At 36.8% G+C, this 27,191-nt stretch overlaps 1 protein-coding gene across 3 annotated transcripts in view; it reads left to right on the plus strand.

Annotated features, from left to right (window-relative positions):
• Window positions 1-27,191, plus strand: part of RABGAP1L (RAB GTPase activating protein 1-like) — a 958,953-nt gene that overhangs the window by 119,976 nt on the left and 811,786 nt on the right. For all 3 annotated transcript variants that reach the window (XM_006867062.1, XM_006867063.1, XM_006867061.1), the window contains 2 exons: window positions 8,592-8,749; window positions 9,562-9,672. In XM_006867062.1, the coding sequence (XP_006867124.1) occupies window positions 8,592-8,749; window positions 9,562-9,672 (269 nt within the window). The remainder of the gene's footprint in view (window positions 1-8,591; window positions 8,750-9,561; window positions 9,673-27,191) is intronic.

The following is a 27,191-nucleotide window of genomic DNA, read 5'->3' on the forward strand; positions in this document are numbered from 1 at the left end:
GATCCTTGCTGTAAAGATTTGTTCCCTCTTTTGAGCTACTGCATCCATAGGTGTAGGTCAAGTTCATCAAATTGTATCAGATTACTCTCTTTTTTCCTCTTCTTTCTTTTTCTAGTTAAGTCTGATCATCCAGTCATCGAAGCTAGATCAAGTGAGTCAGATCATCAGTTTTACATTCAACAATCATATGCTTTGCTTCATTGCAATAATTGCAGTCTCCTCCAAATAACAATAATTATCCCACTTCCTCACTATGTTTCTTACTTTCATTCAGTCTCTTTCCCAACCCTTTTGAACTTTGTCCTTAGGTAAATGTTGCCTGTTTGATCTTGAGTGGTTAGACCATTCCTTGGTTAGCATACCTACTAGTGTTTTGGTCCGTCTCTCTCTCTCTATATATATATATGACTCGACAGCACTTAACAACAACAACAATATACCTTCCTTCTGCTTGGCTAAAAGTTGGGCCACGAGGGTGACTTCTATTCCAACTTGAAGAGTGGTTGAGGGCCATAGTCTCAGATTCATCCAGTTTCTTTATGATCAGTAAGCCTGGTCTTTTTTATAATTTGCAGTTTTTCCCACATTTTCTCCCACTCTATCTGTGACCTTCTAATGTGATCCCTTTCAGAGCAGTTGGTAGTGGTAGCTGGGTACTATATCATTCTTTTGGTCTCAGAGTTACAGAGATTGATGTTCAAGTATTCCATTTGTCTAATTGGACTATTTGATTCCAAGTGTCTTCAATTTTCATCACTTTTTTCTTCCTCATGTGGAGAGATCAATAGTTGCACCTTAGATGGCTTTGTTACCTTTTAAGATTCCAGTTGCTACTCACCAAAGTAGGATGTAGAATGTTGTTTTTGTGGACTATATTACACCAATTGATCATAGTGTTCGCTGAGATTCCCATAGAGTTTTTAAAGTTATGTAATTTTTGAAGCAGATCATCAGGCCTTTTTCCGAGATGTCAGCTGTCAGCCTTTGGGTTAATAGTCAAGTTCTTCATTGTTTGTGCCACCCAGGGAACGAGATGAACAATCTAAAAGCTCTTTGCTTTTCAGTTTATCCCCATCTGCCTCATAGGGTTTTTGAGGCTGTAATGTTTATGGAAGCAGATCACCACACCTTTGTGTGTGTGTGTGTGTGTTGCCTCTGGGTGGATTTAAACTGCCAACCTTTAGGTTAGTTGTTGTTAAGTGCTGTTGATTCAGTTTCAAATCATAGCGGATACTTTATATTCTTTCCAGGGAGCAGCTGGTGGGTGTGAGCTACTGACCTTACTGTTAGCAGATCAGTTCTTATCCTACAGTGCCACACTGGGACTTCCGGTGTGTAGTTGAGTGCAAATCATATGCATCACCCAACAAACCAAACTTGTTGCTGTCTAGTCAATTCTTGCCTCATAGAGACCTTACAGGACACAGTAGAATTGCCCAGAAGGGTTTCCACTGTTGTAACCTTTTATGGAAAGTGTTGTGCCTTGAGTGATAAACTCTTTGGGTACCCTTTGTTTTTCTTTAGACTAAGGGAATAAATGTTAGAGCTGGATTTTGAATTAACGTCTCTGCCACTGATGACCCATATACTTGTTAGTAACTACTTTTCTGTTGCTTAAATATTATAAAAAATCAAATGTGGATTTTTTTCCCCATTTCTATTTTATAGAGGGATTTGTCAGCTACATATTTTGCATTCCAGCTTCCTTTCAAGTTTTACCCATGCTTTTTACAAAAGTCGTCTTTCTCTCTCCTCTCAAAAAAGAATTAAACATTTAATGAATTGCAGTGTTGTTTTTGTTACACCACTGGTCACCGTGTTATATAGTTCCCAGACAGTCTCTGTTTGGTGAAGGGATGACCTTCATCCATAGTGTTTTGAGTCCCCCTTAATGGACACAAGGAAATTGCACATTTGGCACAGGCTCAGATGATAGACATTCTTATTGTTGCTTAAGTATAACTGTAGTTTTGCCGCTAATTTCCCCCATCTTTTGCAGAGTACCTGGATGAAGCCTGAAGAGATTTGGCAGTGAAAGGCCGGCAGCTGTCTTCTCAGGAAGGGACAGCATCATGGCTATCACTTCCAGCTGCTACTGCAATGCTATGATTTCAAGTCCTACAAAACAGCAGGCACCAGTGGTCATAAAGGAGAAGACCAATAGGAGTGGTGGCTCTGCGGAACACCTGTGAAACAAGAACTAGGTGCTCTCACAGAAGGGGCTAGGGCACATGCCACTTGTTACTTGGACTAAAAACGAAGAATGAAGTACCAAAAGAGTTGTGAAGACCAGCCAGCAGTATCTTGATGCTAGAAATATTTGTACAGGGGAATGAATGATGTGTTAGACCCAGAATCAAAATCCAAATAAAAAATACTAGGGAGCATAGTGAAAATAGCCAAGCGGGCATCTATTCTGTGCTGCATCTCTATGAGTATGTTACGCAGAATTGATTTGAATGGTATTTAGAAAGACTCGGGAGTGCAGTGTCCGCATAGGATAATCATTGGGCTGTGAACCACAAGGTCAGCAGTTTGTGCCCATTAACTGCTCCATGGGAGAAAGATGAGGCTTTTCTGCACCTGCAAAGATGCATAGCCTCGGAAACCCTGTACAGGGTGAGTTGGAGCCGACTCAGAGGCACTTAACAACAACGACGACAGGAAGACTTAATTGACTCTCTTAAAGCATTTATTTCTACTAGTCATTTTCTTCAAAATTGATTTGGATGTTTGTTCTTTTAATAACTTGTTATTTTTACTAGTAAAAAATATTCAGTATTATATTTTAGACTCCTGGTGTGGCAGTTCAAAGTTGGCAGTTCAAGCCCACCAGCTGCTCCTTAGAAACCAGAAAGTCAGAAGTTTGACTCAACTCACTTAACAACAACAGCAACATATTTTAGAAGTATCATTTTAATCATCCTCATGGTAAAGATATTCAAAAGTATTTAATGATAAACATCGAAGGTATCATTGGAAGATCTGCTTTTTAAAATCACTGATTTCTTTTTGTGTTGTTACTGTGTGGCACTGTGGGTTTAGGCGCTGGACTGCCAAGTCAGTTTGATCCACAAGGTCGGCAGCTCAAGCTCACCATTGCTCATCGGAAACCCTATACAGGGTCACTGTGGGTCAGAATCAACTCGATGGCACTTAACAACAACAACATCAAATGCTAACATATGAAAGAAAATCTTACTCTTTGCATAAGGAAAATATTATTTCTGAATAGGTATTTATTAAGATGGCAATTTCGAACAGTGCCTTATTTTGGAAGCCAATTTTGAAGTTATTTTTTTTAGTGTTTTCCTCAAATACATTGATTTTTGTAATATAAAAAGTCCTAGATAGTACGCTTATTTGAGCTCCTTTCAATGAGTACTATAGTTGAGCAAGTTGTTTTTACATTTTTAACACATAACCTTTCCGGAATGACTTTCTACAACTATTTCTTAGATGGATTTTTTTTTTTTTTTTTTGGCACGCGATGCTTCGAAACGATTGGATTTTCTTTCATCAGCATTAGAGAAAAGGTTTTAAATTGGAAAAACTAGCTGTGGAACCTAATAAATAGCTTTGTTATTTAATAGCATTTAAAGAGTTGATAAGTAGTACTTTTTGAGAATTTGGAAAATACTGAGCTAAGAAAAACTAAGTTGCTTAAAATTCCATTTGAGTTAAAATTTTGGTGTCCTAGTTATCGGCATGTGCCCTTTTCTATATCGCTTAAGAACAAGAAGAATTAAGTCAAATTTAAATTTTATGTTGAATTTAGTACTTTCTCGGGGGGAAATTTTACTGTCAATAAACATTGTATTTGTCAATAAACCCTTGAATTCTAAAACGAATTGTGCTCATTCTAGATTTTTTTGTAATGGTTTAACCTATACAAAAATGTTTGCCATGGTATATATTTTTAATATTCTTTTCATAATATAGTTAGATAGATACAAAATGTATTCCAAGAATTAAAGCTATTCATAATCATTGTCTGAAGATACTTGACTGTAAAAATCCTGGATCACCCTTCCAGCTTAGTCAAGATCCAAAATTCCTCATATGATTTTAATCTTTTTGGTAATTTTTTTTTTATAATCTTTTGACAGTCTTTTTGGTAATGTTGTTATCTTTTGGTAATCTTTAGGATGATGTCATCAACTTGTATGACATTATCACTATTAAATGTAGTTTTAGTGTTGCTTATGAAATCAATGTATTATGTAAAAGATAGAAAAGTAGAGTCTGATCTCTCCTGCCCACCCACAGTTTTCTGTCATTTTGGCTCAGCTCTATTTACTTTAACTTTTTTAAAGGAATAAGGAAGTGCTGAGCCTTATCGTATTCTACAGAATATGCCAAGTTCTGTCTGACATTTTTGGTGTAGCTTTCTGATGTGACAGACTTGCTGGTTAGCTCTGATAGGAAGGCCCATGAAAAAGAATTAGAAAGAGAGCTGGGAAGGAGTAACAAGAATCAATGTAGGTGAGGTTTAACTCTTATCATCAAAAATTATGTAAAGTAGCCCTCTATTTTCACACATATTGCAAATACTGATTATACTAAAGTTAACAATAGACTTCGTATTTTATTTAGGGACATGGTGGTGGTGGTGGTGATTATGTGCCTTGGAGTTGGGATATGAAGGGCCCCTAAGTATTAATAGAACTAAAAGTAGCTTAAAGTCTGTATAAACACCTTAAGGAGCCCCTGTAGTGTGTGTTTAAGCACTAATAACCAAAAGGTGGGTGGTTCAAAAGCACCAGTCACTACAAGGGATTCTGCTTCAGTAAAGATTATAGCTAAGGAAACTCTCTTGCACTGTTCTGCTTTGTCCTGGGTCACTGTGAATCGTATTTGACTCAATGGCAGTGTTGGTTTTTTTTTTTTTTTTTAAGTTTATGATCACTTTAGGCAAAATCTTCCATGGCATATTTTTAGTATGTTTAATTTTCTTTTTCTCAACACTTAAAATGATAGGCTAAGTCCAACAACTATCCAGTTGAGGCTAAACATTTCTGCTTAATGTGCTGAACTGTAAAGTGGGTTGAACTGCAAGGTCAGTGATTCAACGTCACCAGCTACTCTTCAGAAACACTATACAGGGTCGCTATGGGTCGGAACCAACTCGACAGCCCTTAACAACAACAACAATAATAATTCCCTATCATCCATCCCCAGCACATTCATGCTCCATTTTTACTGCTGTATTTCCAGAAATGAGAATAATACTTTATGCAGAAAAGGTGCTAAAATTTTTTGTTAAATGAATGAGTGAATTTGTTATTGTCTTTATGACATTTGAGGCCTACAGTTATGACTAGTGTCAATCCTTTGCTGTTTTTGTTGTTTTCACTCATTTATATAAGGTGATATAATAAGCATAATAGGGTGCTCCTGATGAAGTTGGATTTTAGGCTGTCAGGCAGCATTCTTTCCAAATGAAAAATGTTAATCAGTTAATTTAAGATGCTATTAATTTGTCTTGGAAGGACAGCTCTTTGATCACTGATTAATGCATGAAAGTTTGGCTATTGAAAATTTGAGGACTACTTTTGTTTTTTTAATGTGTGTGCCTCCATGTATGTGTGTATACGTGCCACAAGAAAAGGTTTAGGGCAGAATATATGACTATAGGAAAAAGACTCCCATACTTTTAACAAATTCTGCTATTGAGGTGAGTGTTTCAAGCTAATTATAAAATATTATATTCCTATTTCAAGCTATTTATATTTCAAGCTAATAATATTTATATATTATTTTAAGCTAATTATAAAATATTATATTCCTACTAATATACTTCTGTGAAGAGAAGGTTTTCATATATTGAAAGTGAGGATTTGTGAATATTCGTAACAGTCTCCTTACTTGTACCTACCATTGTGAGGTACTGAAAATATGACATCTGTTTAATCCTTTGTCTCATTTAATCTGTAATTATTCAACCTGTAGGTAGGCTGAGAGGTTTGAAGGGGCGTTTTGGCTCTAGGTTTACAAGTTTGATATAGTATGATGATGCTTTTTTATAACAAAGGAAGATAATAACTCCTGGAAAAGTATGGTACTTTTCCATTTTCGGTGATAACTTTGGGCCATTTATATATATGGTTACCAGGTGACCTATGCTGGAAGAGTAGATAAAACTATTTCATCTTTTATTCTGAGAATCTTCAACATATTTATACTATAAAAACATACAGTAACAGCACTGGAAACCCTTTAAATCACTTACCATGTTTGCTTATTGCTAAAACCAGAAACCAGACCTCATTTTATTCTATGGCTCAGTATCTAGCCCTCTAAAACTGCTAGAAGGTAAAAGAGAAATTGCAGACGTTGGCTAAAACCTTATTGCATGTTTACTATCATCACTAATTATTTTGGGATTAATTCATTGCAGATAGTCCATAGAATATTTTGAAGACCATAAACATCTATAAGTACTTATAATTTCTTTTGTGACTTTAATTCAGCATCTTTGTTACTGTTTAAATGCTACAGATGAAAGAAGTAAAAGGCAAGGATATTTAAAGCCTTTCCTTTTTTCTTTCTTTTATTTTTAAGTAAAAGGAAAGCATTCGAGTAGTGAAGCTACCATTTCTCAATGATTACATTAGAGTATATTTCTGTAAGCCAGTCAGGCTCATACACATACGTTTCACTGAACTTGATTCTCTTCTTTTTATACTATGTGACAGTAAGTCACTGATAATAGGGAACTAGTCAAAATAATGTTAGAAGATAGTCTCTTTAAAAAAAAAAAAAAGACCTTAATTAAGAATTCTAGTCCTACCTTAGTCACTTAACAGCTGTGTGATGTTTGGAAAGTTTTTGAGCCCCGCTTTATGTATCTGTATAGTATTGCAAATACCTGGTAGGCCTGCTTTATAAAACTATTAAGAAAATAAATAAGGTAATGTATATAAATGGGTTGTAAACTGAAAAGCTCTGCAGATGTAAAGAATTGTTATTGAGTGATACAGTAAATAGAAGTAAATTGGAGTCCTGGTGTGGCGCTGTGGATTAAGGTGCTGGATTGCAAAATTGGCTAGAACCTCATGGTTGATAATTCAAGCTCACCAATCGCTCTTTGGAAACGCTATACAAGGTTGCTATGGATCAGAACCAACTTGATGGCCCTTAACAATAACAAGAAAAGAATCGCCTCATATGCATGTGAAAGTTGGATGATGAATAAGAAAAGAGTAGAAGAACTGATGCATTTGAATTACTGTGTTGGAGAAGAATATTAAAAGTACCATGGACTGCCAAAGAACAAACAAATCAATCTTGGAAGTGGTGCAACCAGAATCTTCCTCAGAAATGAAGATGGAAAGACTTATTCTCTCATACTTCAGATGTGAAATCATGAGGGCCCAATCCCTGGAGAAGGAGATCATGCTTGGTAAAGTGATGGGTCAGTGAAAAAGAGGAACCCCCCCAGTGAGATGGATTGACACAGTATAGCAGTAACAGTAATCCTGAGACTGTGCAGGACTGGGCATTGTTTCGTTATGTTGTGCATATGGTTGCTATGAGTTGGAACCCACACTGTGGTGCCTAACAACAACAACAACAAGGAAGTAACTTGTGTTTTGTGAGTGGCATGGAAAAGCTCTAGCGATTTAGTGGAGAAATTGCCATAAAAGCAAACGTTGTGTACTCTAAAGAATAAAGTTTTCTCGACAAATTATATGCATGCTATAAATAGATAAATTCAAGCACAACTAAGTAGAAAGGTAATTTCCTTGAAGAGAATTCTGTCTTTTTTGTTACTATAACCTGACAGATGTTTTTGAAAGAAGCCTTCTGATAAAGAGATGAGCCCTTCTGATACTGCATTCACTTCTGGTTAGGTCTCTGGTATGTTTTTATAATGAGAGAGGAGGTTCTGAATCACTGCTCGAGACACCATCTTACTGTCTCTTTTGGTGGTACTCATCCACTTGTCTGCTTTCAGTCTCAGGAAACCCAGATTCTCAGTTGAAGCTCCTAAATCTTAATTCTCCATTGGTCTCTAGTATCTCTATGCTTTGTCAGTTTTAATCACAAGATTGGATATTCAAACTCAACAGCCACTCCTTGGAAATCTTATACATGGTCGTTATGAGTCGAAATGGATTCTACTGCAGCACTTAATAGCAACAACCTATATAAAGTGTAATGTTAGGCTTGGTGGTGCTAACTGTTGAGAAATTTATCTGTTTACATTTGAAACAGACCTAACCTCTGAACGTAAGTTTCTGTAAAATGAATTGATATCCTATTCGTTAAATATTTTTGTGAAATCACTTAACCTTTTAAGGAATACGTTTAGCAGTGTTTTCCGTCTTGGATTTTACACTACTCACAGTTTTAGTCTGTAATAATTTAAGCTAGGAACTACATTTTATATGCATGTGCTTGCCTATCCATCTCTAATGCGTAATACTGAAAATCAGTAGTTAAATAACTGATTGATGCTTACACTATATCTACTTCAAGAAAATTGTGGGCATAAAAAGCTATAGATTGAGGAATTAGGAGGTAGAGGTATCAGACAATGCAGTTAATACCTTTGCTTAATGATATTTCTATTTTTATTCTTTTAGGTAAGCAGAATTTTATATAGTTTCTGTACAGCATTCAAACGTTCTTCTAGACAAGTGTCTGATGTTAAAGACTCAGTTATTCCTACCCCTGACAGTGATGTGTTTACCTTCAGTGTCTCCTTGGAGGTCAAAGAGGATGATGGAAAAGGAAACTTTAGGTGAGAGCATTAAAATTTAACTTATATCATACTATTTAATAATGACCTATGTTCCTTAACTATGCTCTAATTTTAACAGTAATTGTTATAATAATGACCTATGTTCCTTAACTATGCTCTAATTTTAACAGTAATTGTTAGGTGAGTTTTTTTTTAATCTGTACTTTATAGATAAAGGATTTGAGTCTCAAGTAAATTGGTCAATGTAGTTTTCCTTTTCAGATCTGACAGCTCATATTTTTGACATTGTTTTAATTAATTTGTAGCAATCAGGATGGCCTAGGCTAGAATTTTATGAACTTTTTCCTGATGTATATCTTTGACCTTCATTTATTTGGGTATTTCACAGTCATCTCAAATCCAAGGTGTCTAAAAGTAATCTTTTCCCACTTGCTTTTGCACTGATTTCCGCTGTGTTGGAGATACTAGTGACCAGTCAAGCAGCTAAGCCAGAAAAGTGGCAGCTTGCTACAAAATTAATTAAATATACTGTGTCCCCATATTTATGACATATTTTCAAAACTAAAATTTGAAAGTATATCATGTTGCCATTTTTTTAAATTCCTGATTTCAATCTTCATAAGAGATAAAATATAAGGCACTTGAGATTTCAGTTTAAAAATTGATATCAATTCTATTTCCCTAATTATAACATTTGTAGTTTGTTATTTTGTGGCATGGTATAAATTTAATATCTTAAGGATAAGGACATTGCTACTTAAATAGTTTGTTGTCTGATTCTAACCTTGGAATAGGTTAGCTTAGCAATTAATTGTTATATTCGTAACCCTTGTTCTTTTTGCACATTGCAGTCCTGTGCCAAAAGATAGAGATAAATTTTATTTTAAATTAAAACAAGGAATAGAGAAGAAGATTGTGATTACAGTCCAGCAACTTTCCAACAAAGAATTAGCTATTGAAAGGTAAGCAACCTGCTCCTAGATGTTACCCAAAACTTGTACTGACACTGTGGTGATGTTTCAAGAAACATGTTACTGAATCTCTGCTCTATTACTCACCTTGGGCTTTCACCATACTTCAGCCTCTCCATTTAAATATGAGGATAAGAATAATGCTTTTTCTGCTTAAATAAGTTAGATAAAACTAGTTCATTGAAAGTCTCAATTGATGGCGGTGAAATAAACATGGAACGACTTTGTATTTTCAGTATTAACTACTTCAACCCTGTTTAATCAGATTCTTTTTTTTCCTGCTGTTTCTTGTTGGCATATAAGGTCATACCGTAACTTCTCAGTCACTTTTAATTATTAAAAAGCCCATTTGGTTACTGGAATCTCATATGCTTTAAAAGGTGATACACATATCTTAAATACATATCTGATCATCTAAAATTTTTTCAACAGCTATTGTAGGACAAAAGATACTATAGGCAAAGTTAATCTAAATATTTGTAATGTAGATAGCAGAAGAGAGGTTGCTGTTTATAATAAATACAGAATTCTTAAAAATTGATAGATTAAAAAAAAAACAACAAAGGCCAAAAATAAGAGAATGAGTAGACAAATCATAGGAAAGCTATTTAGATGGCTAAGAAACATATATTAAGATACTCTAATTCAACAACAGTGTTGTGTGTGTAGATACGTGGATAGAGACACACATTGAATAAGTGTGGGAGGAAGAGTGTGCTTTGTATATATTAAATATCCCACAAATACATGAATTTGAAAGAGGATATTTGTACATAGGTAACCACAGGGAGGAAGCGGGACAGCTATTAATTGCATGGAGGGGGTTGCAATCACTGAGATGAAACGAAGTGTATGATTTTGTTGATTGTAAAACTGATCATCTTGTCTTTAAACTGTCACTCAATTCACAATCTTAAAAAATACATTATACAGAAAAAAAGTATATACCAAAACAAACAAATAAACAAACAAACAAACAAAAAACCACCTCAAACAGATCTAATTCCTGAATAGATGAGAAAATGCACTTTAAAGTAAATATAAAATAGCAGATTGGCAAAAATAACAGTTATTATGGTGTGTATGTAAGAAAAGAGTATTCTCATATTGTTCATAGAAATGTGGATTGTGACACATTTTTGAAAGGCAATCTGGCAACATTTATGAAGATAAAAATAACTATAATTGAATTCATCAGTCCCATTCGAGGGAAGCTTTCCTATTGTAAATAAAAATACAGTTAGGTAAGGGTGTTTATCACAGCATTGTTTTTAGTGGCAAAAATATGGAAATGAAATGATGCTTATCCATAGGGAAATGTTTGGATAATCTATCAAAATAATTCAGACATTAACAATTTTGTATTAGGATTCTATCAGATGACTTGAAGAAATTTTCATGAGTTATTGATACAGAAAAGTGAAAAAAAAAAAGATACAGAAAAGCGAGTATGATATGTTTTTATGCCAAAAAGCTACATGAAGTAAGTTTTAAGAATCTCTGTGTATGTTTGTAGGACTTTATAAGTATACAGGAAAGATGAAAATCTGCATATAAAAATTTTCACATATATTATTACCTGTAGCAGACAGGCTAGAACATGCATATAATGACATTTTACATACATAAAGCTATATACTTGTGTGGATATGTTTTAGATATATGAACTTAAAAAATTAACAAAATATATGCCAAGTTTAAAATTCCCATCTTATTTTTTCCCCTTTCCACCATACCCCCAGTACCAGTAAAGTTTATGCTCAGGGTACTTTGAGTGTGGTGTGGTCTGATCTTTCCATCCCCCTGCTCCTACATCACCTTTGTGTAGAGAGTGTCCTCTAAAATCCCCTCTCCTCTCTTTTGCTCTTCAGGCTGGAGGGTGGAATAGGGAAGATTGTAAAGGTGGTCTTATGTACATGCTACTTGTTGATGGTCTGACTCTGGCTTAATCTGATTTGGTCTGATGTTAGTGTGGCTCTTATCTTCTCACAAATCTTGTTAAATGCTGTTGAGTTGGTTCTGACACATGTCAACCCTGTATAGCAGCTGGTGGGTTTAAACTGCCAACCTTGTGGTTCGCAATCTTGTGCTGATTCTACAGTGCCATTCCAGGAGTTTTAGTCTTAGTCTTCCTCTATGCTCAGGCCCTCTTCTGTGCTCTCTAAGTGCTGTGGGAATCTGGGCTTGGACAGTACCTCCTCTGTTTTTCCCAGCCATGTTACTTGCTCCTGCTTTCCATTCTAGTATAGGTTGCTCCTCTAAGTCTAATGTTTATGTGCTTGATGTTCACATGTATCCGCAAACTCAAGGGATCGTATTCTGTTCCCCTACCATAGCCATTTCTTTGAGGATAACCATCGTACTAGAGTGTGAGAATATTGGTCTTCCTTTTTTTCAGGGATCCTTAATAGGAGTTATTTTCTCAGAGCCCCTTTTCACTTGACACAAGAACTGGGAGAAATTGACGATCAAGACTGCTGTGTACTAGGACCACTCCCACTCTCTCCCTCCCCATCTTAGATTGGGATGGATGAGGGGTAGAGTTGGAATGTAGACTGATAGGAGCTTGACCATCTCTGCCCGTCTTAAATCTAGGAGAAGGTGTTGGGTCTCCAGTTCTCTGCAGCTTTCTTTAGAATATAGGGTCTTACTTCAAATATCTGGATCCTGTTGTTAACATCCAGGAAACAGAAAAAGTCCTGTTCATCATCTTGTTGCAGTGATGTATGGGTGTGTTTTTAATGGTTTGTGAAGTTTGGCCATATATTTAAACTATGTTTATCAATTTTAAGATGCATGTGCTTTTATATTTAACATCGCTATATGGGAGTGTGTTTATTTTAATTTATGGCATTTTTAAAAATTCTTCTTCGTTATATAAATATATTTGTGAGCCTCTAAATTGATGACCTTTTGGATTAATGGAAAATGGCTGAAGATAAAAAAATAATTCTTTTTTTTGAAAACATTTTAAAATTATGAATCGAGTGAAGATTCATAGAGCAGATCCTCAGATCATCAGTTTTACATTGAACAAATCATATACTTGGTTTCATCTCAATGATTCCATTCCCCCTCCATGTAACAACAGCTGTACCACTCCCTCCCTCTGGTTCTTATTTCCATTCCACCCTCGTTCCCAACCTTCTGAACTTTGTTGTTAGGTCACTGTTACTCTTTTGATCTTGACTAAAGACACTCTTGATATTGATTATTTTAGTCCTAATAAATGATAGTTAGAGTTTATATATAGCAACTTTTACAAAACATTTTCAAGCAGCATTAGTGTTGTTTTTATATGCCATGGAGTCGGTTCCAACTCATAGCAACCCTCCATAGGGTTTCTGAGGCTGTAAATCTTTATGGGAGCAGAAAGCCTCATCTTTCTCCCACGGAACGGCTGGTAGTTTCAAGCTGCTGACTACTATGCTACCAGAGCTTCTTAGCGATTTAAAAAACTTTTATTTGGAAATAATTTCACACTTATGAAAGACTGCAATAAAGTTAGCTTATGTAGCTTTTACTCAGGTTCAGCTATTGCTAATATTTTACCCCATTTACTTTGTACCTATTTGCACTTACTTTCTTAATTTCTCTCTTTCTGTATGTTCACACATACCATTATTTTTGGACCGTTTTAGACTAAGTTACATACATTATGGCCCTTTGTCCTTAAATATTCAGTGATTATGTCTTAAGAATAGAGATATTATCTTAACCACAGGATAGTTTTATCACTTTAAGAATTTTAGGATTCATGCAGTACTTTTACTTAATCTACCATTTGTCTTCTAATTTCATTAGTTAATACTGTCATTTCCTCCTATAGTTCAGGATTCACTCTAGGGTCAAATAATTGCATTTAGTTGTCACATGTCTTGAGCTTCCTTTAATCTGGAACACTTCCATAACTATTTCTCATGCAACATAGACATTTTTGAAGAGAACATTAATTTCCCCTTTTAAATGTATGTTGCTCATTTGTGTTTGTCTAATATTTTCACGAGGATAGATTCAGATCATACATAGCTGTGTAGGAGATGTTATTATCTTCCAGACGGAATCACATCTGGAGGTATCCATTTGTCTCTCAGTGGAGATGCTGATTTTGGTTACCTAGTAAAGATGTCGGATTTCCTCACTATATAATAACTATTTTTTCCTGTAATAACCAGTCTGTGGAGAGACACTTTAAGACCCTGCTACTTATCCAACTTTCCCATTTGAATTAGCATTCAGTGATAATTCGTGCCTGATTCAATCTTTACTATGATGATTATAAAATGATCACTCTGTACTGTACTCCCTCTACATTTACTAACTGTGGCATTCAGTTACAAGGAAGAGCTTTTCCTTCTCTTCCATTAACCTGTCTTTTTTTAAAAAATTGTTTTAGACTCATTATTTTTTTCAGTGATTTACATAATTCATATAATTAATTAGGAAGCCTGGCAGCTCATTGGTTAAGTGCTGTAATGTTAACTTAATGGTTAAGTGCTGTAATGTTAAGAGGTCTGAAGTTTGAACCCACCAGCCCTTCCACTGAAGAAAGATGAGGTGGTCTGCTTCTGTAAAGAGTTACAGCCTTGAAAACCCTGTGGGACACCTTTCTTCTGTCCTGTAGGGTCGCTATGTGTCAGAATTGACTTGATACCAATGGATTTTAACTTATAACTCGTTACTGTGTTTAATTATTTTGCAATCAGATTGTCCCAGAATTGGCTGGTAAAATCCCCTTCAAGCTCTGTGTCATTATGACATTGTTGTTGTTGTTGTTAGGTGTCATCGAGTTGGTACCGACTCATAGTGACCTTGTGCATAGCAGAACGAAGTACTGCCCGATCCTGGACCAGCCTCACTACTGTTGCCACGCTTGAGTCCATTGATGTTGCCACTTGGCCATTCCATCTTGTTGAGGGTCTTCCTCCTTTTTGCTGACCCTCCACCTTACCAAACATGACATTGGTTGTGGTTATGTGCTGTGGAGTTGGTTCTGACTCATAGCGACCCTGTACAGGATTTCCGAGGCTGTAAATCTTTATGGGAGCAGAAAGCCTCATCTTTCTCCCACGGAATGGCTGGTAGTTTCGAACTGCTGACCTTGAGGTTAGCAGCCAAACTCTTAATCACTACGTTACTAGAGCTCCTTAAGTTATTCTAGATAATATAATTTTCATAACAATGTGTAACGAAGGTATTATTTTTATTACCACATTTTTGTAGATGATGAAACAGAGGTGCTTTTGAGCCATTATATGCTGCTGTCACTGGTTTACTAAGTCACTGTAACTTATTTATATAATGTTGCTATTGTTGAGTGCCATTGTGTTGCTTCTGACTTATTGGTTTGGCACTGTGGGTTAATGCACTAGACTGCAATGTCTGTTTCAACTGCAAGGTCAGTGGTTCTAGCTCACCAGTCACTACTTGGAAACCCTATACAGGGTCGCTATGGGTCTAAACTGACTCGATAGCACTTAACATAGGGTTTCCGAAGCTTTTTAAATCTTTGCGGGAGCAGAAAGCCTCATTTTTCTCCTACAAAGATTAAGCACTGTGATTCACAACCCAGTGCTTTTCCTGTAGAGCTACTTGTTGTTATTGTTTGTAGGTGCTGTTGAGTCTGTTCTGACCCATAATGACCCTGTATAGGGTTTCCAAGGAGCGACTGGTGAATTTGAACTGCTGACCTTACAGTTCAAACTTGCAGTCCAGTGCTTGTCTTACAGCACCAAAGCACTGTGTTCCCCCTACCCTACCTAACACCAAGGAAATTGTTTTTAAAATTCTCTTCAAATATAAAAACACACACACATGACTCTTGCAAGCTTTTAAAACCCAAGGCACTACCCCAAAGAACTAGGGCAATGTACTGGAATGTCCCATGAAACAATGGCACTAAACCTAAAGATCAAATAACCAAATCCTAAGAGGCATTTGGCTGTAAATAAGTTCAGTTTATATACTCAGCAGCTACTCATTTTTTTGTCATAATTGTAATTATATCTGGCACACAACTTTTGCCAATCCAACTTTTTACAGGTATACAGCTTATAGACAACAATCTAGTGCATACCTACCGCTAAGGTATGCAATTTTTTCCACCACTGTAAATTGAATTGAATCTTTGCTTCCTTTTTTACTCATTCTGTCAGATGACTTCTATAAATATCCAAACTAGAATTGACTGAGATTGGGTTCTCCCCAAACGTACTTTGTTCAACATAACACACAGAATTTCCTGTAATATGGAGGATTTTGTAAGTATTTGAATTGAACTTTTTGAGAAAAAGACACCTTTGCTTTTTGTTGAGTTATATGTGGTACTTCACATGTTTAAATCACAACATAATGTAAAAGGTTGACTTCATGGTAATCCAGCAGGTGGCAGTCTTGTCAAGAGAATTCTTCACACCTCTGCCTCTTCAATAACACTGCTGCTGAGAAAGTTGGGTGGCGATACAAAGACACTGGTGTGAAAGGCCTGCTTTCACAGTACCTACTATTGGCTCTGGTAGCGTAGTGGTTACGAATTGGGCTGCGAACCTTAAGGTCAGCGGTTCGAAACTACCAGCTGCTCCGCGGGAGAAAGATGAGGCTTTCTACTCCCGTAAAGATTTACACCCTCAGAAACCCTGTACAGGGTCGCTATGGGTCGGAACCGACTCGACGGCACTTAACAACAACAACAACTATTGGATTATCATCTGAAGGATAAAATAAAATGATCTTTAAAGCAAGTTTTTATTATGGGAAAATTTCAACATACACAAATGCATAATACAGTGAATAGCATAATGAACCCCAGTGTAACTACCACCCACCCCAAACAAGTATCATTATTATATATTTGTTTGAAAATACTGATCTTTATTGTAAAAAATTCATTTCTCTGTGAATCAATAGTACCTTATATGGAGATATTTGATATATTGCAGCTATCTGTTTCAACCCCTTTGAAGATTCTCTAGTAGCATCTAACAGTGCTGGGAACACAGACGCTTATTTTTAGTTAGCTAATCGGGCTGCTAATCTCAAGGTCAGCAGTTCGAAACTACTAGCTGTTGTGTGGGAGAAAGATGAGACTTTCTGCGCCTGTAAAGATTTACAGCCTTGGAAACCCCTATACAGGGTCGCTATGAGTCGGGACCGGCTCCATGGCACATAACAACAACAACTTAACCATACTTATCACTTATTCTGTGTCAGACAACATTCTAGGCGCTACCTACAAGGTGTAGGCACTGTTATCTTCATTTTATAGTTGATGAAACTGAACCACAGAGAGGTTATGTAACTTTTCCAAGATCATGCAAGTAATATTTGAGCCAAGTCTGTCTGATTCTAGAGTACATGCTCCTTGTCTCTGCGCTCTATCTTTAAAAAGTTGTTGAAAACAAATGATTAAAATATATTCTAATTTCAAAAATATCATAGGCTGAATTTCACTGTAAGGTGGACTGAGTAGTAGAAACACTGCATTTGATAAAATTCTTTCTTTGTTTAGAGAATATGGAAAAATTATTTTAATTGTATTGATAATTTTTAGTATTATTTTTCTTTTCTCAATTACTTATTTTGGATATGATGTATTGAGCTTTATTTATGGATGAGACGTAAAAGAGAAAGAAATAATGGCCAGTTTTTATTTAGCACTTATTATGTGATGGTCATTGTATAATTTAATTTTCATAGCAGCATGTAACAAAGGTATTATTTTTATTACCCCATTTTTGCAGATGCTGAAGTAGAGGTTTAACCTTAATGTGGTTAAGTAACCTTAGTCATTTGGTCAGAAGTTGGTGGTTGGTGGGAGTTGTCTGCCTTCAAGTCCATTCCTACTTATATTGACCCTGTCTAATGTTTCTGAGACTATATCTTTATTGGAACAAAAAGCATCATCTTTCTCTGGTGGTGTGGCTGGTGGATTCAAACTGCTGACCTTGTGATTGGCAGCCTAAGTGTACACCACCAGAGCTCCTTAGCAGTTAGTAGAGCTCCAGTTTAAACTAAGCCCCCTGAACTAAGCCGGTACCAAACAAATCCTTAGTTATGCACTAACTTTTGGGAGTGTGGTGGCTTTCTAGGATAAGCACTGGACTGTGAATCACAAGGTGGGTGGTTTGAGTCCACTAATCACTCTGTGGGAAAAAGATGAGCCTTTCTGCTCCCGTAGACTTACAGCCTCAGAAACTGTATACAGGGTGGCTTTGAGTCAGAATCAACTTGACTACTACAACATATACTAAGTCTAAAATTAATCAGAGTACTTAGAAAAAAAAAAGGATATTCTTTGATGCTTACCTAGCAGAATTTGAAAGTAAGGACCCAGATGTGAGGGTATCCAAGTGATTGCTCAGTGTTTTCAAACCTAGCATGCTATGCCCTAGGAGAAACGCTGGTGGATTTTTAGAAGAGAAATAGAACAATAACAAATGAGAAGACAAATCAAGGTGATTCTAATCTGAAATGTGTGAAAAGGGGTTACTCTAATTGTTGAGTAGCTCTATCTGTGATGTTAATGTGTGCAGTTCCAGTTGTGTCCAGCTTTTCAATGTTTCCACAGTAGTAATGGTGATCATTTTGGTCCCTGATCAGCCAAGATACCGTGAGTTTTGTTATCATTGCATCTAGAAATGTAGAAGAGTTTTTGCAAACTACTTAACTGTTAGGGATTTTTAAAGCTTTATTTTCTAGCTTTTAAATCCACTATAACTAGAAGTTTGAGCAGCTGGATTCTTTGAATAGATTGTCAGTTATGCTTATTACTCAAAAGGTGAGAAAGTGAAGGGGAAATTTTCAGTTTTTGAGCTGTTAACTTAGTGACTAGTTGATTTTACTAAGTGTCACTTCTCATTTTGTAATCAAATGATTCAGACCAAATAATACCATACACATTTACAGTACTCTTTCCAATTCCCTAACAAGAAAAGGTATTCTAAGACAGTAATCTCAGGTCTTCTGGCAGGTTAGTTGAGAAGAGGGTTTTTTTGTTTTGTTTTTTGCCTTCAAGGGTTTTAGGTCTTTCATATTATTCTGTTTCCAGGAATCTGCTCTGATGCTTGGTGTTCTAACCAGAATGAAGGATTGATGCTGCAAACAGAGTATAATCATTAGATTCAACAAGTGCATTTTATAGTTTGTGCTAAATAATACAGGTCACCAATGCTAGAAAAGAAACCTTTTCACTTGTCATTGTCATCTGACACTAATTTTGATTAGAAAAAATAGTAGAAATTAATATTAGAAAAAAAAAAAAAGAATACATCATTGCTAGAAGTTATCATAGTAGACTATATGGGACAATAGATTTAAGACCCATGTAGTGTCATCATTTTTAGAGTAATTCAGAGATATTTCTGTTTTAATAGTAAGTTCTGAATTCATACTTGCTGGCTTACAGCAAAAACCATGTAATAAGACATTGAAATGATAAATACTATACCTCACACATGAGTGATTGGCAGGCATGTTTCCTTGTGTTATTTTCTTGAGGCAAAGGTTTTATAGCAAAGGAATATTGAAAAAAAAAAAAAGTCACTTGGGACTCTTCTCAAGGAACAGACAATTGTCTAGTATGATATGACATCACCAAAGTAGATGAATGGTAGAACTTGGACTGTTTATTGTGTTTTGATGGATCTCATTTGATACTAGACAATCCTGAGAGTCTTATGCTGAATTTACTTACCACTCATTTTTGCTTTTATTCTAGCAAGTTGTTATAATTTCATACAGACACCTAAGTCACTGATTTTAAGGTGTATTGATGTTAGTTTGTTTTTCATGTCTTAGTCTCTTACACAAATTAATACATACATAGTAAATCAATAGTTTTATCTATTTTAGTAAGGGAGCTCTGGTAGTGTAGTGGTTATGAATCAGACTGCGAACTGCAAAGTCAGCAGTTTGAAACTGCCAGCTGTTCCATGGCAGAAAGATGCAGCTTTCTGCTCCCGTAAAGATTTACAGCCTCAGAAACCCTGTACAGGGTTGCTATGAGTTGGAACCGACTCCACGGCACATAACAACAACAACAACATATGTTTTAGTAGTATCTGATTTTTTTTAATTTTAATTTTTATTGTAGATTGAGTGAAGGTTTACAGAACAGATCATCAGTTACACATTCTTCAAATCATACACTTTGCTTCATCTCAATGATTGCAGTCCCCTCCATGTAATGACAATTATCCCACTTCTTCCCTGTGGTTGTCTCCATTCTGTCCTCCTACCCAACGCTTCTGAATTTGTACCTAGGTAAATGTTGTCCTTTTGTTCTTGAATGGTTGACTCTTGAATCTTGAATGCTCCATGGAGCATACCTTACTAGTGCTGTTGTTCCCACTATATACCTATCTATCCCTTGGCTCAAAATTGGGACATGTGGGTATGTTCCATTCCAAACCAGAAGGATGGCTAAGGGACATAGTGTCTGATTCCTTCAGTCTTTTTCTGATCAGTAAGCACAATCTTTTTTATAATTTTGAATTTTATTCCACATTTTCTTTCACTCTGTCTGAGACCTTCTAATGTGATCCCTTTCAGAACAGTTGGTAGTGGTAGCTGGGCACCATCTAGTGGTCTCAGAATTGTGGAGACTGATTTTCATGTGTTTCATTAGTTCAGTGGACTGTTTGATTCCAAACATCATCAGTTTTCTTCACTCTTCTTTCTTCGGCACATGGAAAGACCAATAGTTGTGCCTTAGATGACTGATCATGAGCTTTTAAGATTCCTGTCTTGGTCAGTACTCACCAAAGTGGTATGCAGAACATTGTCTTTGTGGACTATGTTATGTCAGTTGACCTTGGTGTCCCCTGAGACTATGGTCCTGAGATCTGAGACCCAGCAACTTACTGCCTCAAGGATGTGTGATAATGTCTAAGAAGTTTTCATGCTTTTGTCTCGTTTGTTCCACCACAGTCATAGGTTTGCTCGCAGCAAAGGTAAATACCTATGTACAGATATCCTCAGTGAAACCCTTATATATTTTGGGTATACTTCCACTATTCCTCTCATACTTGTTCATCCTGTGTATCTATCCCTGTATATACTTGTAGAGGACTGTGGGACTGTGGTTGCAGGGTTGTGTATATAGTATTTTCTCTGTCCCCTTTAAATTTTGCATTACACCTTGAATCACCTGTCTTCATCCTTCTGTTGACTTCCCTTTTGTATATTACCTTCCCCCTCACCTGAGTTAACATGTGTCTACCCTTTAGCCTCAAGGTTCATCCATGTTATGAGGTATTTTGCAGATTCATCTTTATTCTTAAATATTGCTTAGTAATCCTTGTGTATATTCCAAAGTTTGTTTATCCATTCTTCCATTTGTGGATATTTGGGCTATCTTCATCATTTTGCTATTGTGAATAATGCTGCAATGAATATGGTAAGCATACCTCTTCTTGTGTCATGGCTTTTATTTCTTAATGGAATTATACCAAGCAGAGGAATTGCTGGGTCATATAGTATTTCTATTTCCAACTGTTTGAGGATATGCCATACTCTTTTCCACAGTGGTTGCACCATTTTATAGTCCCACGAGCAATGTAGGAGGGTCCTAGTCTCTCCACACTCTAGCCATCATTTGTTGTTTTCAGTAGTATCTGTTAAAGGATATATCCCAGCTTTTCCTGAATATTAGTGAAAAAGTTAGTGGGGTAACCCACACATTGTGTAATATTTTTTAAAGGTATATACAAAAATACTTTCATTGTTCTTTGATTATGAATGAAACTTGGTAGAGAGCTATTTGCATTATTAGATTCTTTGGGGCATAGATAATTGGAAGTTTCAGTAACTCTCTCATCTTTTGTACTGCAATTTGTAATGAAGACAGAATTTTCAGCATTTTTTATTATTGGCTTCTGAAGACAACCCAATATTTGGTGCATGCATTATTATACAGTAGTACATTTTCAGTGTCTTCTTTTAAGAAGTACTTTTTAATATTAATTTTATTTTGAAATAATTGTAAAAACATATATTGTTTTCTATAATGTGTTTTTATGAATTTCATTTTAGATGTCCTGGAGCTTATTAAGAATAATTAAAAAAATAGATTTTGTTTTGAAATAATTATAAGCTCCCAGGAAGTTGCTGTAATAGTACAGAGGCCCTATTTATACTCCACCCTCCTCATCCTCACATCCCCAGTGATGACATCTTACATGATGTTAAGCGCTGTTGAGTCATAGCAACCCTGTATAGGTCTTCCAAGGAGCAGCTGGTGGGTTTGAACCCCTGTCCTTGGCATTCAGACAGACTTTGTGGTCTAGTGCTTTATCCTACAGTGCCGCACCAGGGCTCCAAACATGTTATCTAACTGTAGAATAATATCAAAGTTAGGACATTGACAGTGGTACAATCCACTTTAGAATTGTTTTCAGTCTTTTTGTAAATTATTGTATTGTTGTTGTTAAGTGCCATTGAGTCAATTTTGATTCTTAGCAACCTGGTGTAGGTTTTCCAAGGAGCAACTACTGGGTTTGAACTGCTGACCTTGTGGTTTGCAGTCCAGTGCTGATCCTACAGTGCCATGCCAGGAGTCTGTAAATTATAGTATGTTTCTATAATAATGTTTTTATAATTTACTGGTTTAAAAAAATTGGATTCCTAATTGGCTGTTAGGTAATTAGAAGAGAATTGTAGTTTAACTATATTTTATGCCAGTTATTAAGGATCTCTGGTAGCGTAGTGGTTACGAGTTGGGCTGCTAATCTCACTGTCAGCAGTTCAAAACTACCAGCGGTTCCACAGGAGAAAGAAAAGGCTTTCTGCTCCCATGAAGATTTGTAGCTTTGGAAACCCTGTACAGGGTTGCTGCAAGTCAGAACCAACTCCATGGCATATAACCACCACCACCATACAAGTTATCAGGAGCCCTGGTGGTGCAGTGGTTAAGTGCTTGACTTCTAAATGAAAAGTCGGTAGTTCAAGCCCTGTATAGGGTTTCCAAGGAGCGGCTGGTGGATTTGAACCACTGACCTTGCGGTTCAAACTTACCTTGCATTCCAGTGCATTATCCTGCAGTGCCACACCAGGACTTTTTGGAAATCTCATGGAGCAGTTCGACTGTGCCGTTTAGGGTTAATGACCGTGGGCTTGGGTATGCCACTTTTCAATGTGTTGCCTCTCAGCTCCAAATCGACCCTCTAACATGATTAATCTGCACTAAGGTAGTCCTGTTGTGGTGCTATAGGATAAGTGTTGGACTACCAGCCACAAGGTTGGTGGTTCAAATCCATCAGCTACTCCTCAGAAACCCTATAGAGGGTTGCCATGAGCTGAAACTGACTCCATGGCACTTAACAACAAGGGAGTTTTAGGAGTCCTAGTGTGGTGCTGTGGTAGCATAGTAGTTGCAAATTGGGCTGCAAATCTCAAGGTCAGCAGTTTGAAACTACCAGCTGTTCCATGGCAGAAAGATGAGGCTTTCTGCTCCTGTAAAGATTTACAGCCTCGGAACCAACTCCACGGCACATAACCACCACCACCACCAACCTCCACCAGTGTGGTGCTGTAAGAAAGAATTTCTTCTTTATAACAAGCACAATAATCAGTTTTGTCAATAGAGGGTGCTAGAGGAACACAGCAGTTGTTTCTTGTGTAAGGATTGACAACATCCACTGGTGGTCTGCTCCAGTTGTGTACCAGTGCATGCAGACCCTCTGCGAGCTCTTGTCTAGATTCAACGAGGCCCTCTTACAGCCTTCACAAACACTGTGCAGCCAACACTACACCACAGTACCAGTGAGCCAGCTCTGGGGACCCTGATTTCCTCTGCTTACCTGCCTATACCCAAAAAGATTGCTTTCTGCTCACCTGCCAATTGTGGTCCAATTTTGCTTAGGAAATCATGCTAGCTTCTTTGTCATTCACTGGGGCTGCAATCCTACCATCTCCAGTGAGGCCTGAATACCAGCTTTGGGTGTGCTCCCTCTGGCTTAGGCTGTTTTTCAGAATTCCCTTTTTAGCTTTCTAGTTACTTTCTAATTATAGTTAATAATTTTCATAGTAAACTTTCTTCAAATTATATATTTTCTCTTCTGATTGTACTCATCATCTCTAATGGAGTTACACTGTATCTAATGAAGTTGACCAGACCAATCTGATACATCTCTAGGAAAAAACAAAAATGTGCAATAGAATTGTTTGTTCAAATTCACAATTGTTTTAGCTATTCAGGGCCCTTAGTAATTTCATTTGAATTTGAGGATTGACTTTTCCATATCACTAAAGAAGGCAGTTAGCATTTTGGTAGGGATTGTACTGAATTTGTAGTTTAGTTTCGATAGTATTGACTTCATAGGAATATTGTGTCTTCCAGTCCATGAACACAGAATGTCTTCTCATTTATTTCGATCTTTAATTTCTTTCTTCAATAAGAGTATGAAATCTCAGTTAGAGGAGGAGGGTGCTCAGAGTTCCACATTTCTGTAGTGATGCTACTCTGTCCTTGCCTTACACACCTTAGTTAACCAGAATAAATAGGGATGCTCCGAAGTTTGGTATTCTCTTACCAAGAACCACCTTCTGACCCCAGTACCCACCTTCACTGAAATAGTCTATTTCTGTGTTGTCTGTTTCCCTCAGGTCCCATAAGATGTCTAGAATTCCTGGGTTAATCATCATTAATACTCGTGTGTATATGCCTCTGTCCATGTTCTCATCAGACCCCCATCTCACATCCTTTCCCAACTTTCTAAACCTTTCCATCCAACACTCTGAAACCCACAACCCATCATCAGCAAAATTCAGTTTGTGCTCAGATATATTCTTTGCATGTTACCTTTACTTTCTAAATTGTCATTGAGTGATTTATCTCCTCTAAAAATGTGTTATATTCTTGTACTTACTGTGGGGTTACCCTTCATTTTGCAATTTGATGTAATTATCCTCCATTTTGCGATGTTGTGTGCTGTCAAATCGATTCCAACTCATTACAACCCTGTATGGGGTTTCTGAGGAGTGGCTGGTGAGCTGGAACTGCTGACCCTGTAGTTCAAACCAACTTTGCAGTCCCAGTATGTTAACCCACAGTGCCGTACCAGGACATTTTGTGACATGTGTTGTAAATACTAGCCTCCATATGTTAATGAGGCAATATTAGGGTGGATTGTATCTTGAGACACAGCCTTACAAGTAGGCTTGACCCAAGTCCCATCCTTACTCAAGTACTAAAGTTATGCCCTTACCCAGATTTCCCCCTTTATCTAAGGAGTCATACCTTTTATAAGAGATAAAAGGAGAGAGAAGTGAGCAGAGAAGATGGACATGACTACACCAAGAAAGAGGAGCCGGGAGCAGAACTCATACTTCACACCCACGGGTCCTGTACTGAGAACCTCTTAGACCCAGGGGAGATTGTTACTAAGACATCTGAAGCTCTCCAAGGAATGCCAGAATCACAGATACCGAGGAAAGACAGAGACTTCCCCCAGAGTTGACAGAGAGAGAGCGCCTTCTCCTAGAGCTGACATGGAATAAGGAAGACTGTAGAAGAATTGTTATATTTGAATCATGATGTTAAAGAAGCATATTAAAAGTCCCATGACTGCCACAAGAACAAACAAATGTGTGTTGGAAGAAATACAACCAGAATGCTCTTTAGAAGTCAGGATGGCGAGACTTCATCTCTCATACTTCGAACATCGTGTTATCTCTGGAGAAAGGGTATCATTCTGGGTAAAGCAGAGGGTCAGTTAAAAAGAGGAAGACCCCCAACAAGCTGGATTGACACAGTGGCAGCAACAAGGAACTTAAATGTAAAGACAATTGGAGGATGGTGCAGGACTGGACAGTGTTTCATTCTGTTGTGAGACCATCACTATGAGTCAGAAATGATTTGATGGCTCGTAACAACAACAACAATAACAACAAAAGCAGATATCCTAAACAATCATAATTATTCCTATTGATTATTAAAGCTGCTTTTGCATGGTTCCAGTTAGTATGGTCACTTTTTAGATTTCACTCTACCATGCATGGTGAAGACTGCTTGTATATCTTTCTTTACTTGATTCCTTTAGTAAGGGAAAAGACACTTTCAACAACATATATATTGGAAACTTTTCCAAACAATGTATTATAGTTTCTTTAAGGTGAGATAACTAATACTTCAATTTTTTTGAAATTACATGGGATTTTAGTGTTTTTGCTTATTTCTTTTAAAAAAGAACTGAATTACAGCTTTTTTTCTCTGTAGTTCTGTTTATTGTTTTCTGACCTGCAATCACTTAAAAATTTCATTATAGTAAAAAATAACAAAACTTTTCTTATTTCAGTCATTTTTAAGTATACAGTTCAATGTACTTTTTCATTTTTAAGAACAAAAATCAAACCTAGTAAGAAAACAACTGATTATGGGTTGGGTGTATTTGTCCCTTTCCTCCTGCCATTTTCTCTGGATTTTTATTATAGACCTTCCTCATGAGATATATAAATTCCTAGTGCTTTGTGGCACTGTAGACTAGGCACTGGGCTGCTAACCATACATGATGTGGTTCATACATGATGCCAGCTGCTGCTCAGAAAACTTATATAGGGTTGCTGTGAGTTGGAATGTAACCAACAGCACTTAACAACAACAACAGCTCTCAAAGCGTCCTAGTGTGACGCTGGTGGATAAACATTGCACTGCTAACCATAAGGTGGGTGGTTCAAACCTACCAGCTGCTGCTCAGAAAACTTATATAGGGTTGCTGTGAGTTGGAATGTAACCAACAGCACTTAACAACAACAACAGCTCTCAAAGCGTCCTAGTGTGACGCTGGTGGATAAACATTGCACTGCTAACCATAAGGTGGGTGGTTCAAACCTACCAGCTGCTCCTTGGAAACCCTATACAAGCACTGTGATTTGGAACAGACTCAATGACACTTAACAATAACAACACTAATAATACTTTGATGGACTAATAGAAAAAGTTGAACAAAAGAACGTTTTTTACTGTAGGACATTAACATAAAATGTTTCCCACATTTTTCTCAATAACGACTACAGTTATACTACAGATAATGACTTTTTAGTGTTTGCTGTGGATGATGGCTTTGTGTTAAAATCTGTGTTCTGAATAAAAATTTGGTAAGTGTTTTAGAAGGCAGAACTTTTTCTCCTCTTAGTGATTTTGCTATTTATAATAGTAGTTAATTGTCGACTCTTTAAGAGTTTACAGTATACTTTTTTTTTCTTAAATGTTTTATTGTGAATTATGTGATAGTTTACATGGGAGAACATTAGTTTTACGTTCATTCTATCGTATATCTTCTCATTGCCATGGTTACAATCCCCTCCATGCAATCCTTCTCCTGTACTCCCCAGGTCTTCAGCACACAGTGGCTCTCCCTCTCTGGATCTAAAGTCTCCATCTGCTCCATCACTCCATGTCATCATCTCTGGCTCCATTTCAGGCATCACTGCTTCTCTGGGTAGGGTCCAGCTCTCTGCTCTTCTCCCTTGATGGTCTTAGGGAACTCCGCTCCTAGACTTAAAAGTTAATCACT

This window comes from Chrysochloris asiatica, unplaced genomic scaffold (genome assembly GCF_000296735.1).
Source record: "Chrysochloris asiatica unplaced genomic scaffold, ChrAsi1.0 scaffold00100, whole genome shotgun sequence".
NCBI lineage: Eukaryota > Metazoa > Chordata > Mammalia > Afrosoricida > Chrysochloridae > Chrysochloris > Chrysochloris asiatica.